At 41.1% G+C, this 16,493-nt stretch overlaps 1 protein-coding gene across 1 annotated transcript in view; it reads right to left on the bottom strand.

Annotated features, from left to right (window-relative positions):
* Positions 1-12,944, bottom strand: part of Zc2hc1b (zinc finger C2HC-type containing 1B) — a 34,696-nt gene extending 21,752 nt beyond the window's left edge. The window contains exons 1-4 of the mRNA XM_048354549.1: positions 12,899-12,944; positions 7,222-7,283; positions 4,745-4,864; positions 3,866-4,004 (exon numbers count right to left, since the gene is read on the bottom strand). Coding sequence (XP_048210506.1) covers positions 3,866-4,004; positions 4,745-4,864; positions 7,222-7,283; positions 12,899-12,944 — 367 coding nt within the window. The remainder of the gene's footprint in view (positions 1-3,865; positions 4,005-4,744; positions 4,865-7,221; positions 7,284-12,898) is intronic.
* Between the last annotated feature and the right edge of the window lie 3,549 nt (positions 12,945-16,493).

Below are 16,493 nucleotides of genomic sequence, written 5' to 3'. Positions count from 1 at the left end.
TCAATGAATCACCTATACATCTCTGTAATCACCCTAAAAATAATGTATTACATTTCCAGTGCCTCCTGCTTCTGTCAGGCTCATTTCATCACGCTTCCATCAGCAGCAAACCAGGCTTCTGGTTTATTCTACATCTCAGCCAACACTTGTAGTCTCAGTCTTTAATTTTAGCCATTCAAGGGAGTGGACAGTGTTGCTTCATTGTAGTTCTAATTTGCATGTCTCTGATGAAAATAATGGTGTTGAACAATTTTTCATGTACCTAAGGATTATTATTTTGTGATAATGTCTGTTCAACTTCTCTCTCTTTCTTTCTCTTTCTCTCCCTTCACCCCTTTTTGCTGGTACTGAGGCTTGAACTCAGGGCCTGGGCAAGTCCCTTAGCTTTTGTCCACTCAAGGTTGGAGTCCTACCACTTGAGGCACAGCTGTATGTTTAGCTTTTTGCTGGTGAATTGAAGATAAGAGTGTCACAGGCTTTTCTGTCCAGGCTGGTGTTGATCTGTGGCCCTTAGATCTCAGCCTCCCAAGTATTAATCCTAAGATTAAAGGCATGAGCCACCAGTGCCTAGTTTCTTTTCTTTTTCTTACTAGATGGTCTTCTTATTGAGTTGTAAGAGTTCATCAGGACTCTTATGTCCTGATGAGCCCTTTATCAGATAAACGCATCATAAATTTTTGCTCCGCAGCGCTTCTTGCCTTTCTATTCTCTTAGTATCTTTCATAACTATAAAAGAAATGAGGCTCAAGTTAGCAAATATATTACTTGTTTTGGTTTTTTTGTTTGTTTGTTTGTTTGAGACAGAGTCTTACTGTACAGTCCAGGGTGGCTGGCCTTGAATTCAGAATCATTTTGCCTCAGCCTTCCAATTTCTGGGATTATAGGGGTGTGCTATTATGCCTGACTTACAGAATACGTTTCTTTTTGTAAAATGTTAGTACATGTTGTATCTTGCCATTATATGTTTAATCAATTTTTATTTATAGAATTTTTATAGTTTTGGCCCTTAGGCCACTAGTCCTCCTTGAATTAATTTTTTTTTTTTTTTTTGGCCTGTCCTGGGCCTTGGGCTCAGGGCCTGAGCACTGTCCCTGGCTTCTTCCCCCTCAAGGCTAGCACTCTACCACCTGAGCCACAGCGCCCCTGCTGGCCGTTTTCCATATATGTGGTGCTGGGGAATCGAACTGAGAGCTTCATGTGTAGGAGGCAAGCACTCTTGCCACTAGGCCATATTCCCAGCCCTTGAATTAATTTTTATAAGAATCAATGTTTGTGTTTCCCATATGGATCTCCAGTTATACTAAGATCATTGGTTGATAAGGCTTTCCATTCTTTTATTGAATTACTCTGGTTTATTTAAAGACTTGGGAGGGGTGTCTATAGCTAGATTTTATTTTCTGGTCGTTTGATATACCTGTACTGAATTGTCATGGTTACTGTAAAGTGTAAAGAGTTTAAGTTTGTGCTTTATTTTCCATAACAATCTTGACTCCTCCGGAAACTTTCAATTTCTGCATACATTTAGGACTAGCTGACCAACTCCTAGTTGGCAAAGGAAACTTGCAGGTATTTCTGTAGGAATGAAGTTGAATCTGCAGATCAAATTGAGCAGAACTGACATCACAACACAATATCAAGTCTCCTAAACTATTTCTTTGGGTCTTCACTAATTGCTTGAAGGAATGTCCTATGGTTTTCATTTTATCAGTCCTCTACATACCTCATTAAATATAGCTCTAAGTATTTAATGTTTTTTGATTATTACAAATGGTATTCTAAATTTCATTTAAAAATTGTTCTCCTATTCTGACACCTTATTGAATTCACTTTAATTCCAGTAGCTTTTGGTAGCTCCCTAGGATTTTTTTTCCCTGTATGTACTCCATGATCATGTTGTTTGTAAAAATAACTTTACAATGTGATGTCTCCAAACATTATACCATATGTTCTATGTTTATGTATAGCTCTCATATTTTTTATTCCATTATACTAGGGATTGTCTCTACTAGTGTTCAATGAATGAATGATCAGAAGAGTTGAACGAGCTACCATCTGGCTTTTTTCCTGATTCTGATAGGAAAGTGTTCTGTCTTTTTCCATCCTGTGTCATATAAATGACAGATTTTTCTAGTTGCTTGTTCAGTTGGTGCTCTACTACCTGAGTCTCTAGCTCCTCAACTGACTTACTTTTGCCGGTCCTGAGGTTTAAAACTGAGGGCCTGGGCATTGTCGCTAAGCATTTTTGCTCAAGTCTAGTGCCTCACAACTTGAATCACAGCACTACTCCTGTACAGGTGGTTAATTGGAGAGAAGAGTCTCAGAGACTTTCCTGCCTGGGCTGACTTTGAACCACGATCTTCAGATCTCAGTCTCCTGCTCACAAGTGTGAGCAACTAGCATCTGGTTTTAACTGACTTTCTAAATAAGAGTGTCAAGACTGGCAAACAAATGTCAGTGAGAAAACAAGTTATTTAGCCACAAAAGAATGATTGAAATCTTATATCACATATAAAAATTAATTCAATGGATGCAAGACCTAGAGAGAACAGCTAAAACTATGAAACAAAAGAACACAGGGGACGGGTGTCAAGGCATGACATTTAGCAATGATTTTTTAGCTATGATACCAAAAGAATGGACCAACATTTAAAAGGTTTGTGCTTTAATTAAAGGCACAACGAATCAAAAGACAGTACCCAGGTTAGGAGAAAATATTTGCAAGTCATATATTTGAAAAGGGATGAACATTAATCTAACTAAGCCTCTAGCTCTAACTTCTACTTTACAGAAAGACAGGATAGAGAAGCAAGTTAAACATGGAGGTAAGGAAATAAGCAGGGGTAATGTGGGAAGTGAGGCATTTTAAGACATAAGTAGCCTGGTAGGGGTGGAGGCTACAGAAGGCCACCTTCAAACCTTGACTGGGTTCTAGACTTTGGTCTAGGAGAGGGGAGGGAAAGGAAAAAGCTCTAAAAGACATTCTCAGGAGAGCTAGGGACAATAGAAGTCTATTGTAACAATAGTGTAGTGGTGATGCAGGAGAATGTAGTTAAAGTAGTAGTAGTTAAAGATGAAGTGAGGCTGATGTTTGAAACTCAACTTTAGGAATTTTAATATTATTATTAGGTGCTGATACTAAGGCTGGAACTCAGGGCCTGGGGTTATCGCTTAGCTTTTTCACTCAAGGCTGGAGCTCTCCCACTTGAGCTATCGTTCCACTTGAAGCTCCCCTTTAAATGGTTCTGGCAGAGACTGAGATTGGGAGACGGGAGGGAGGGAAAGAGGCAGCAACATCAACAACGGTCAGATGTCAGTAGAAGCCATCTGAATGTTCATTACTAGCCACTCCTTCTTTTCTTGAGATTTGAACTTCTTCAAAATAAAATGGTTGAAGTGAAAAAAAAAATTGATGTGCTATTTGTGCAATTTCAAGTGGATAAGAGGATGAGCGATGTAAGAATATCACCTTAAGAAAATGAGCTGTGGATTGCTAACCTTGTGAAACTCTCGTAGAACTGCTTAGATTGCTCTGCATGGGTTCCTGCTCCTCAGCCAAGGTGTAAATGATGTCTCCGGAGTTATATAATGACACCATGAAGAAAGACTGCATCTCATTTGAGACGAGAGGAAATGCAGACTCTTTACTGAAATCAGAATTGACTAAAAGGATAACATCTACTACATACATATGTATAGATACATACAGTGTACATATACTTATATAGAGATATACAATTACTCATCTAACTGATCAAAAGTCCTTCTGTGTAATTATTCCTGCCAACACTAGGGTATGTAGGAGGCATGATAATTTGGCCCACTGTCAATCATAGCTTCAACAGTAAACCAAAAAGTGTCCACACACCTGGGTTGATGGTGGGGGCTGGCGGAGGTGGAAGGGGCCGACCTTCCTTCATGGCGAGCATGCACTGCTTGGCTGATTGAATTGCATTGATGAAGTCCTCGTGCTGTTGTCTCCAGTTAGATTTCTTCACAGGTTGAGACTGTAAGAAATAAAACCACCAGTAATTACCTTATATTAGCTACTTCTTGATTGCCATTATGTGTTTTTTAAAGAGCTGCAATTTGAATTTATAAGAAATTGGACTGTGAATCTTGAAGAGAAAGGAGAATACTTTCCAAAAGAAATTTTTGAAGAGGTTTGGAAATGACAGTAATAAAATTTGCAAGTCACAAGAATGAGGGAAAAGAAATACAAATCAGGAAAAGCAAAACAAAACTTTAAGGAAGGCAGATGCAAGATTAAAAGCGACTTTCTTCCTAATTGCTAGATTTAAAGCCACTCTAATGAAAATACAAACAAGATTCTTTTTGCCACATCTGGAAAGCGAAGTGGGTTTGGAAGTCTAAGTAAGCAAGATCATACAGAAAACAAAAAAGGCAGACGATAATTAAATAACATTACAAATGAAACCAGAGCCAGGCACCGGTGGCTCGTGCCTGTAACCCTACTTCCTCAGGAAGCTGAGATCAGAGGATCATGGTTCAGATCCAGCCCAGGCAGGAAAATCGCTGTGGCTTTCATCTCCAATGAAACACCAGAAAGCATTCCTTGGAGCTGTGACTAGCTAAAGGATAGTGCCCAGGTCCTGAGTTCAAGTCCCAGAGTACTGGCGTGCACATACACACACAACCCCAAACCCCTAAAAGGAAACAAAGAGCCCAACAGTGGGCTTATAAAGTATCTTGCTCTAAGGACAAACAATAAAGAAGATAACATTACCTTGGATTGAGGAGCCTTTTTCACAGTAGGAATGTCAGTGCCCTGTAATCTTTGTTTCAAGGAATTGAAAGGTATACGCTTTTTGTTGAAGACTTTTCTACATATCGGTCCATGTCTCGTCTAGACAAGGAAAGGCAGGGAATGGAATTTGAAAACGCACCGTCACCAAGTTTTTAGCACCTGCATGCACTTAGCCTTCCCTTCAGTAACTAGTTCACTCCTTTGGAGCAGTCCTCTCTCAGAACACAATGAGCAAATCTTTCTGACTCACGGCAGCAACCATATTACATATAACTAGATCCTGTGTTGGGGCACAGGCAACGAAAGGCCCCCACAACTCTTTCTACCTCAAGGCCCACATGTTAAAAGCTTGGTCCCTGGGTGGAGCTTTGGGGAAGTTATGAAATGCTTAAGTGTAAGCAGAAGGATAAAGTCCAAGCAGGGGGTGGAGCATAGCAATCTCCCAGCATTAGGGAAACTGAGACAAGAGGCTCATGAGTTCCAGGCCATTCTGGTTTACAAAATCAAAGAGACGAACCTATGTAGAAGGTAGATCCTTGTAGGAAATGTCTCTGAGGGTGGTCGTGGTACTCTAGTTCCTTCTTCCTCCCTTTCTAGCTAGAAGTTGAGTGTTTGCTCTGTTGTGATTTTGCTACCTCTATGTTCTTCCCTGCCACAGGCTAAAAGCAACTGGGCTAACTGACTTGGGACTGGAATCTCTAAAACAATGGTCCAAAACATTCCCTCCCTCCCTCTTTCTCATTTTATGAGTCATAGAGCTTGAACTTGGGGCCTGGGCACTGTCCCTGAGCAATTTTTGCTCAAGGCTAGCACTCTACCACTTTTGAGTCATAGCACCACTTCCGGTTTTCTGATGGTTAATTGGAGATAAAAGTCTCATGGACTTTGCTGCCCGGGGTTGGCTTTGAACCACGATCCTTAGATCTCAGCTCCTGAGTAGCTAGGATTATAAGCTTGATCCACCAGCACCTGGCAATCTTTTCTCTTTGTGAGGTAATTCTAGCTCAAGGATTTTTATATACTGGTGGAAAAGCTGACTAGCTGGTGATACAACCCCTAAAGAGATTTACTTTAAATTTGGTTTTCGATAGTTAATTCTAAAAACTAGCCACAATATTCTTTACTTAAGTCTTTTGCATTTCTGGCACAAAAACTGGAGACCCCTCCCATGTAGTCCTGCTTGTATACCATGTTCATGAAGTCTGTTCCCAGTGCTTCTGTGGGATCACATTAACCTCTTCCTTGGTGGGCATATTCCTACATTCTAGCTACCATTTACAAAGTTGCTTTGTCCGGCCCAGCAGAAAGTAGGCTCTATAAAAATCACGGCACCTGACTCAGAGCAAGCTGCCACTTGTACCACAAAAGGACAGAGATATCAGATCACTTGATCAAATGTACGCTGCAGCCTAAGGATAGGCTGAGAGAGTGAAACACAAGCGCATCCAAACCGTACTTGACATTTAGCGAGCCCTCTTGAGATACGCCTCCTTGGTCTCAAACCTACTCTCACGCGGTGTTCCTTCTGCCTGCCAGGAGCCTGGGCAACCTCCTGGGAGATTCGGGGCCACGGCCGGCTCTGGGAGCTCCCTGCTTTGTCACTTAGAAAAAGATATTTCATTTTTAAAATTCCCCAGGAAAGTGAAAACTACAACCTCATTCCTAGCCCTCAAATGCGTTCTGGTTTTTAGAGTCTAACCCCTGGATGTTCCATTTAAATCATTCTCATCTAAATGGCCTGTGGGTTGCCTTACCATTTTATAATTTTTTTCTTTCCAAAAATCATCTTTCTTGGGAGGGAGCTGCTTTAAAATACTAGGGTCTCCCCTCCATCTGAGCCCCTACATGTGAAATAAATCAAGTGGTTAGACAGCTTTAAAGCTACCAAGGGGGCATGACAGACAGTTTGAATGTGGATAACAATTCGATTTTGGAACAAGCCTTACATTCATATATTATTTTGTTCAAATGGTATAAAATGCCTCAAATCTGAGGATTCTGTATACGTGGCAAAGTCGAAAACAGGAGGTTAAAGGACTTGTCAGAGTTAGTGACAAATTTGCGGCTGAAAGCCAAGTTTCCAGATGCCTGAAATTCAATGCTCATTCTTCTTGACTAGCTAATTTCCCTGGTGTTTTGGCCTTGAAATCTGAATTTTTGATGCTTAAAGAAAAGGCGGAAGAGCCCAAATTTCTCAAGGGATAATGGAATGCGCCAAGCCCCTTCTGTCTGGCTGGCTTTCAGAAGGGTCCTGTTGAACAGGGTCACTTTCCACAACGTGGTGGCATCGATCTGCCTCTGTGTGCTCTGGGCCTGGCAGCCCGGCTCCGTGCTTGTCTTCTTCCCATGCTCCCCCCTCCACATCTGTCTTTAATCTTGGCACCACCGCCTCCTCACTGACTTGACAGTTCATTTAACTCCAATGAAACACATCTACAGAATGTCTTTATGTTTACCAGGACATCTGCTGCGAAGCATCTTCCACAGACTTCACAGGGAAATAATTCTTGATGGCCATCTGCGTGAGAGGCAAGAGCACATTATGTTAGTTTCATGGAATGGCCTGGCCCAGAACACACGATGGACTGGAGGTGACCTCAACGTGTCTCACCGCCTTCCGTCTCCCCCAACGGCTCTCTCCTCTTGGGAAGATCCTATGCACACACTCTCACCTGTTTCCTTTTGCTTCACCAAACAAGTAAATGTCACAGCCTTCAGGCAGCCAGAGTGTAATGATTTGATTTAGTATTTAATATGTTCTTAACTGCCGTGCCTGACAACTATGTTTTAGACAAAAGCACCAAGTTCACACCATACTATTAGCAATAAATGATCCGATGGGTATCTTCTTTGAGCTTCCTTTGAAGCTGAGGACTGAGACTGTCTATGCTATACTTCAGTGACTCAACCAACCTACACATAGGTGTTTGATAAACAACCCTATAATAAACAAACACACAAAAATAGATGCCAAACAAGCTGGCAACTGGTGGCTCATGCCTGTCATCTTAGATACTCAGAAAGGGCGAAGATCTGAGAATCAAGGTTCAAAGCCAATCTGAGTAGAAAAGTCCATGAGACTCTTCTCTCCAATTCACTAGCAAAAACAAACCCACCAGACTGGAAGTGGGGTTGTGGCTCAAGTGGTAGAGGCACTAGCCTTGAATGAAAAAGTCAAATGAGAATGAGAGGTCCTGAGTTCAAGTCCTAGTACCTACACAAGGGGCAAGGGGTAAGCCAAACAAGAATAGAGTCTCTACTGTAAGACCAACCATTCATTTAATGTTTAATTAAATACCAAGTGTCTGCTATATACTATACTCTGTTGAGAGAAACCGTACATGGGTCCAACACAGAAAAAGGAGAGAAAACAGGAAGATAAGTTACTGTAAGTTAGAAAAGTATCCAGAGAAAAGCAAAACATTGTAGATGTCTAAATAATTTCACCTTAGGCCATTTCCTTTTGGTTCCTCTAGATAGAGTATGTAGTGCTTTAAAAAAAATTTCAGATCTGAGCATGGAGATTTATCTGAGAATAATGATCTTGGCATTATTCCACAAGCAAGAGCAGCGATCAGGACACTGAGTTCTTCATGAGAACAACTACACGGAGTTGAGGACGACTTACATAACAAAGGTAGGAGGGATAGGCTGGAGGCAGATTGAAGTGAGAAGGAAAGAGGAAACAGGAGACACGATTCAAAGAATTCACCAAAGGCCTACTTTTGTGAGGGAGCTGGGTGGGTGCAGGGTGGTGGTGGGGGGTGGGGAGAACAAAAACAAATACAACCCTCAAGGACCATACTAAGTTCACAAGGAAGGCCGGAGAAGACGATGGGGTTGTGGATAGGAATAGGGAGTTTGAAAAGAAAGGCCATCTTAAGAAGAAAAATGATCTCAGCCTTGGAAATGCTGAGTTGAAATGGAGCTGTGCAGTCAGCAGGATGGAAACGAGGGAGGTCAGGGGCACAGAGGCAGGCTTTGAGGAATGAAGTAAAGCATGATACTGCCAGGGAAGAAGTCATGGAAAGAGCAGTACAGAGAAGCTCCTTAGGGAAACTTACAGTTAAGGGCCAAGAAAATGATGGTGATAAGCCAGGAGAAGCAGGGGAGAGCAGGGTCATGGAAACCAGGGGGAAGACAAGCTGCAAGAGGAAGGTCTGGCTAACAGGAAGCAGATGGGTAGCCTGCTGCACATGTCGTTGATTTAAATAATTTCTTCTCACGTCTGCTAATTGGGATTGCACTTTCAACACAGGCCATCCATCTCAGCAAGAAGAGCCCTTCTCTCCCACCCATTGGGCGTTCAGGCTCGTGAAACTGGCCCGGAAATTTTTACTTGGGTTTCCCCTCCCACACTCCAATTGTCTATATGCTATTTATTCATGAAGTCTACTCATCCTGACTAGGAAACTGCTTTTTTTTTTTTTTTCAAAAACACGAGACGAGGTAATCCATTTTAACAAGTGTGTAGTCACATTTCTATGTTTCCTTTTGCCCCCACCCCCACCCAAGGCCTTTCCTGTGTTATCTCATGTGCTTCTCACAATAACACTTTGAGGAAGGGCCGAGAGGACTTGAACAAATGAGAAAATGGAAGCTCAACGTTCAGTGGTTTCTCTAGGCCACAGGTAGTAAATGGCAACACGAAGATTCAGGCCCAGGTCTGTCTTTGCAAGTGTCGAGACAAAGGAACGCAGCCATGACTGTAACTAGGGGTCTTACCTGCCCAGCCTCTGGCAGTGCCGACAGAATCCATCAGTGAGTTGGTTTAAATCAGTGAGTTATAACAAGCTCAGGAACCTTAAAAGAATAATAGATATGATTCATCTCAAACCGTGGATGTAAATGGACTGCCACATTCTAAACCATGTTCAATTTGGAAGCTTGTTTATGCTGAAGCCGCTGCTTGCCCCCAGCAAGCTGAGTGAAACATGGAGAGGAGGGCAGTCTGCATTATCTGTGATTGTATGCTGTGTCTCACAGAAGATGAGATTATTTCAGCTGTAAAAGGACCCTTTGGGAAGAACCCCCCCCCTCAAAAAAAGACCTGTAATAGGGGAATGGCTAAACCAACCATCATGTGCTACTTAGCAAAAGAAAGGAACACTATTGATATATGATGAATCTCCATCCTGAGTGAAAAACAAAACTAATTTTAAAAAGCACATCCTGTATGATTCCTTTGGTATAATAGTCTCAAAGGGAGAACATTAGTGATAAAACTTTAGATAGGCAAGGGCTAGGAGTGTTTTGTGGGGAGGAGGGAGGTTGGGTCTATACAGGGTAAAAAGAAAGCAATCTATGTGGTGGACTAGATCTGCATCTTCATGGATAGAGTGGTTTGCGTGTTGCAAAATGGCATTGAGCTATGACGTACATTGTGCCAATGTCATAGCCTAGTTTTGATGATGTACTAGATGTAAAGTGTGACTTGGCAGAGGATGCCAGGTAAAGTATGCATGGAATCTCTCTATGCTATTTTGTACTTATTAGTGAGACTTTATGTCAGAATAAAACATTTGGAAATAATATCTAGAGGTCAGCAAACTGTGCTCTATGGCCCAAATCTAGGTCTGCGTGGGTCTAAGTTTCATGGGTACACAGTCATAGACATACTAAGAAAAATAAACAAACAAAATAATTTCTATTGTTGCCCTCATTTCAGGGAACATATGACTTGCAAAAGCAAAGAATTATACTATTTGACCCTTTGCAGAAATAGATTGCCAACTGATAAACGGAATGTAGATATTAAAAAGGATTTGTGGGAGAATAACATGGAAAATGCTGATACATTTGATTCAAATGTTTATAAGTAGAGACCAGAAAGACACACAGCACACTTGAGAGTTGAGAATAAAGGTAATTACCATTTTTTTAGTTTCCCACATTAAACTTTGTTTTACAAATATTATGCATTACTATTTTTGAAATAGAATAAATGAATGACTTTTACGCCCCCCGCAACCTCTTAACAGCTATTTCTATTTCTGTGTTTTCATTCTTTATTTGGAACCATACTTTGTCAACTATGATGGTGGCTTTTATTTTTAAACCTTGGTTTATAATCTTCAAACTTTTTACAAATGAGAAAACATGATCGGCTAGTAGACAACAGTTTTGCTTAGCACATCAAGAATGAAAATCAGTGTTAGTAGAAACAGAGAGAGTATAAGAGAAAATAAGTGGGAAAATACTTTTACTTTTGATTATATTTTTTTTAAGTTTTTATATTGGCTGGGGCAGGGTCAAACCAAGTACATTATGCATGCTAGGCAAATATGCTTCCACTGAGTTATGACCCCCCCACCCTTGGATTTTTGAGACAGGGCCTCTCTACAAAGCTCAAACTTGCCTTGAACTCACTCTATATCCCAGGCCTTGAACCCATAATCCTCCTGGCTTCTGCTTCCCAAGCTGTGAAATTATAGGCCTCCACTACCATATGTGGCCTTAAACATTTTTTTCTGTTTTTCAAAGCAGGAGACCTTAGACATTCCTTCTCTTTTTTAGCAAGGTAGGTGGATTTGTGGATAAAAATCCACCAATGAGGACTGTGTATGAATGTGACTAGATCTATACACAGTGCCCAACTACAAAAATCTAGTGATTAATACTTTGAATGGTGACAGCAAGAGCAGAGAAAACCAATGCCTGACTTCCTTTCCTCCTATTCCAGAATTCTGTCTACCAGACCCTTACATTCAAGGCAGGAAGGAAACTTCCTTGGGAATGTTAACAATTCCACAAAAAAATACCTAACAATATGCATACTGGGAGATTCCCAAACAGCCTACCCGGACCCTACAATAAAGCTCAGTCTATCAAATGCTACTCACTCCTTTGGAATTCTGTTTTTTTCCCTAATGTAATCATGAATAGAGAAGAGTATCCTAAAGAACATCTCTAAGCATGTGAGTTGAAACAAACAAGTAATTTAAAGGCAAATTAAAGTTGATGCAAATTTAAAAAACAACACCACAAAAACCTTTCAGGGGAAATAAATAGCAATTTGGAAGACAAAACTAAGAGACAGAAACATAAGCAGGTATAATACTGGACTTTGAGAGCAAAAAAGAAAATAAAAATAATTTTGAACAATTTCTAGAAGGATATGGGCTCTTGTTTGATAGATGTACAACAGCATCATTGTGAAAGAGGAATAAAGACAGAGATTCCATAGATTTCATAGGAACTCATAGGAACCCCAGTAGCTTCAGATTCCCAAAATAGTAAAATGGGAAACTGAAACAAATGGAGTAAATGTTTCAAACTACAACTTAGAATTTTATCTCCACTTTAACCCTACAGGGGAGGGTAGAGTACACTTTCAGACATCCAAGTTCCCCAAAGTTTGTCCCCCAAATCTCACTTGTTAATATTTTTGGATGTGATTCACCAAATTCAAGTAAAAAAGCAATTTGATATTGCAAAGAAGAGCATTCCTAAGATGACAGGTGCTTGCCAGAACAAGAAAGCACCCAGTCCAGGCTGGAGGTGATTGGAAACTGAGTTGCTGATGGCTACCAGGACAAAGATAGTGAGTGAATGCTACCTTTGTAATCTGAGCTAGTACACCCAAGGAACTCTGCCTCCTATTCTGCTCCACACTTAGCCTGTATAACCACATCCCAATGACGTGGCCTGTTATTGCTTTCACATCCTGATGTCTACTTGAGCTGACACTCATGTCACCCGACAGGAAGATTCTGTATTGACCTTGAATTGTGGGGGCGAGTCATTGTGTAGGTAAGTCATGGTGAGCTTTAGAGGCAGAAAATATAACTAAGTACACAACCGGCCATTCAGATCCAGCGATCGCCTTCCTGCACTGAGTTAGGCACGTGAGCTCCTGTCGGTGGAAGTCACACCCAGGGGCTGTTCATTTCATTTTCCCTTAGACACTTTCAATGAATGGGGGCAGATGCTGCCCTCACAGAGCTTAGTTTGTGCTTCTTCCTCAGTTGTTCAAAAATAAAAATGAAGAATGCCACATAGGTGTTTGTTTTTAAGGGTATTTTTGTGCTCTTGAATTAGTTGTGTAAAGTGGTTTCATTTTTATCGTGTCCATTTATGTACATACTGTATCTGGATCTGTCACCGTCCAGTGACTCTCTCCCCTCCTGTTACCGTCTCCTCCCACCTCCGTCTTCCCAAACCTCGTTTCCTTGTTCATGTTCACAAAAGAACATTAGTACCATATTTGCCTTCTTCCCCTTCTCCTTTCACTAGTATTTTACCGCCCCCCCCCCACTTCGCCCTCAGAAGACAAGTTTCAGTTTCCTAATATTCTTTTTGCTAAGAAAATGTTTCATGTAACAACAGCCTGGATAGTTTATTGATGACTAAGTTTCCTGAGGGAAAAAGTAGAATGAAATTAAGACTAGATTCAGAGGTGCCTTCTGCTACTATTTACCTTGCATAGTGGTAGCATATGTTTGCTTTATTATGTATATATATTATTACTTTATTATATATATACATATACATTATGGGTTTAGATCAGTTATACAGGGGAGGATTTGATTATATATTTTCTCATAAACTTCACAACTAAAATATAAGGTCACTGGAATTTTTACCTTCTTCTGCCCTTTATTTTTTTCTCTCCTGCCCTTTAAGTAGAACAAACAAGCTTAATAAAACAAACCACTGTCAACACATATGGGGGAACAACATAAAAGCAATAAAAACTTGAAGAGTAGCGACAAGATGATTAGAGTTCTGTCCTTCACCTGAGGTGATGCGGTGACATCACTGCGAAGGCTGGGGTACTGGATGCAGTTCATCACAACCTACACAAACGCTGAGAGCAGTTAAGACAGAAAGACAGAACTTTGCTATAGTACTAAAATGACAATGGTACCAAAGTCTCTAACAAAATGGTTCTTTAAAAACTATCATACAGTGTTTAAACAAATTTGGTTTAAAATTTAGTAGGCAAAATCATGATTGCCCCCTACCCCGGATGGTGTTAGCTGTTTTTTTGTTTTTGTTTTTGCATGTAAGGCTGGCCCCGTGAGCCACATTTGCACCTTTGCCTTTTTGCTGGTTATGTAGAGTATCTTGGATTTGTCTACTCAAGCTGGCTTTGAACCACAATCCTCAGATCTCAGCCTTCTGAGTAGCTAGAATTACAAGTGTTAGCTATCACAGCACAGCCTTTTGCTCTCTAAGCCACTGAGTCTAGGTACTTTTGTCTCTCGAGTATAAGTAATTCTTTTACTTTTTTTTGGAAATGCCTTTTCCATGTACCCATTCATTCATATGCTAGCGACCGGCTTAGATGTGGGGATAAAGCAGTAAACCGAAGGACCCTCCAAGTTTGCTCTGGGTAGACAATATGGTTCCCTATGCCAGTGTGTGTTCCAGAGAGGACAGAATGCTGGGATGAATGATGGGTGTATCACATCTATCTATGAATAGTCGATCTATCTGTATCATCTACCTACCTACCATCTATCTATCTATCCATCCTCTATCATCTCTGTCAGTCGTGGGGTCTGAACATGGGGCTTAGGCACTGTTCCTTGGCCTTTCTGCTCAAGGCTAGTAGTGCTCTACCACTTTGAGCCACAGCTCCACTTACTGTTCCTGGTGGTTAATTGGAGATTAGAATCCCACAGACTTTCCTGTCCAGGCTGGCCTCAAATCATGACCCTCAGATCTCAGTCTCTTGAGTAGCTAGGATTACAGACGAGGGCCACCAGAGCTGGGTGTGCTACTTTTAAATGCCATGCAGGGGAGGGCTTCTGGAAAAGGTGACGGATGGGCACGTGAGGAGGGCTTCCACTGCAGTGAAGCTTCAGGGAAACAGTGTGAATCCAGGTCTTGGTTCCAATAGGTACTTGTCTCAGTGACAGCATCACCGGTTATCTGTGCTGACTGTGTAGTTCCTGACAGCAAAACCCCTTATCCCTGAGAACATCCACTATTTACCATGGAGCTTATATGTTCACTTCCCAAGCACTGTTTATAGATGACTAAAGTATTAGCCAACTTGAAGGCTGGGTGTGGGAAGATGGATTCGGGATTGGTATGTGCATGGTGGGGGAGGAAGAGATCAAAATATTAGCAAACTTGTTTAAATCACTGATTTTTTTTCTTCCTTCAGCATACAATTAAGATCTTTAAGCTGGAGGCATAATCAGCCTAAACACGATACGCTTAATCAAAACTTGTGGCTTTTAGTCACATTCTCTTAATTGGTAAAATATGTGTAACATGCTGATTTAAATCCTAGAAGAATCTGAATCGCACCAGGACCAAGCTAACGGCCGGTGGCTGCGACTCTTCCTGGTTTTGAGACCCCCCGAGCAGAGATAGGTACTAAATGGTCAGTTCTTTTAGGATTTACACTTGTAATGCTCACAGAAACCACAAAATGACCCTTTGCTTCTGCAAGCTGGCATTTAAATACATATTCCAGAACTACTTCTGTAGTATCAAGCTCTTCAGCCAGGTTTGTTAAGTTTTTGCTAGTACTCGGGTTTGTATTCAGGTCTGAGCTACATGCCCAGCCCTGCTTTGAACTGGTCATTTTTAGGGGAAGATTGTGCACAGGTGTGTGCTGGAGCCTCCATGTCTACTTTAGGCTGTCGGCTGTGATCACAGGCACTCATGACACCACAACCGTCTTCCGTGAAGTCTCCTATACCTTTCGGCCTGGGTTGGCCTAGAACCCTGATCCATAAAATCTCAGCCACTCACATAGATTGGGGATGGCAAGACATAAGCCGCTGTACCTAAGTAGCAGCTGAAAAGGGGCCTCGTGATCTTTTCTGCCTTCAATTGCAATCCTCCCATCCTCAGCTACCAAGTGATTGGGATTACAGGCATGAGCCACTCACATCTAGCTCCAGGTCTTACTAAATCAATGGTGGTAGAGTAACAAGCACTCTTTTGTTACAACTTTTTTTTATTTTTAATCCTATGAAAATCTAAAGTGGTAACATGTAGTAGGGCAAGTTTCTGCTTTGGAAAGTCATAATCAACTCAATTACAGAGAAGACACTTCTAATAACTTAGGTATCAAATGTGGCTCACCTGGCAAATATGATTCTACCCCAGTCATTCTGTTCCTCACTCACGCCAACACTGCCCGCAGTTTTAGTTTAGTCCAGCTGACACCAATTCAGGCACAGATGGACAGGTGCCCTCAGTGCCATTAACCTACCAGTTACAGAGTCACAGTTTACCAAATAATTAATAATTGTGATGGTATCATTACCTTGAGACAGTTTACAGATGTTAAAAAACAGGCAAAAATTTCAACTATGTCTTTTAATCAAGTCAGACAGTTCCAAACATTAAATAATGCTGAGAAGATAAACTTTTTAATTTAAACTGAAGAAAGTATTCTTGATATTGAGCTAAGGGATTCATTAAAGCCAAGTTTTCTTGATTACTTCAACTATTGTTTCCTAATATCACTGTGCTTAAATCCCCAAAGCACTCAGTAACATAACAGGAAATGTGAACCCTAACAACTTTAACATTCAGATTTACATCCTTCTGAAATGGTCCCTTTGTATTCAGAAGGGGAAAACTTAAGATCCTACCAGTGGGATGTTCTCAGGAGAACTCTTCTCACCACTGAGCAGGATAAAGTCAGCATTTCAGAATTGAGCTTAACCAGGCCACTTTTCTACATACAGCAAATTAAACCATGTAATTCCTGAAAAGGCGTGGAGAGGTTTCAAAGAAATATTTGAGAACATCTGCA

This window comes from Perognathus longimembris, chromosome 9 (genome assembly GCF_023159225.1).
Source record: "Perognathus longimembris pacificus isolate PPM17 chromosome 9, ASM2315922v1, whole genome shotgun sequence".
In the NCBI taxonomy this organism is placed as follows: domain Eukaryota; kingdom Metazoa; phylum Chordata; class Mammalia; order Rodentia; family Heteromyidae; genus Perognathus; species Perognathus longimembris.
This window is presented reverse-complemented; position numbering and strand designations above follow the sequence as displayed.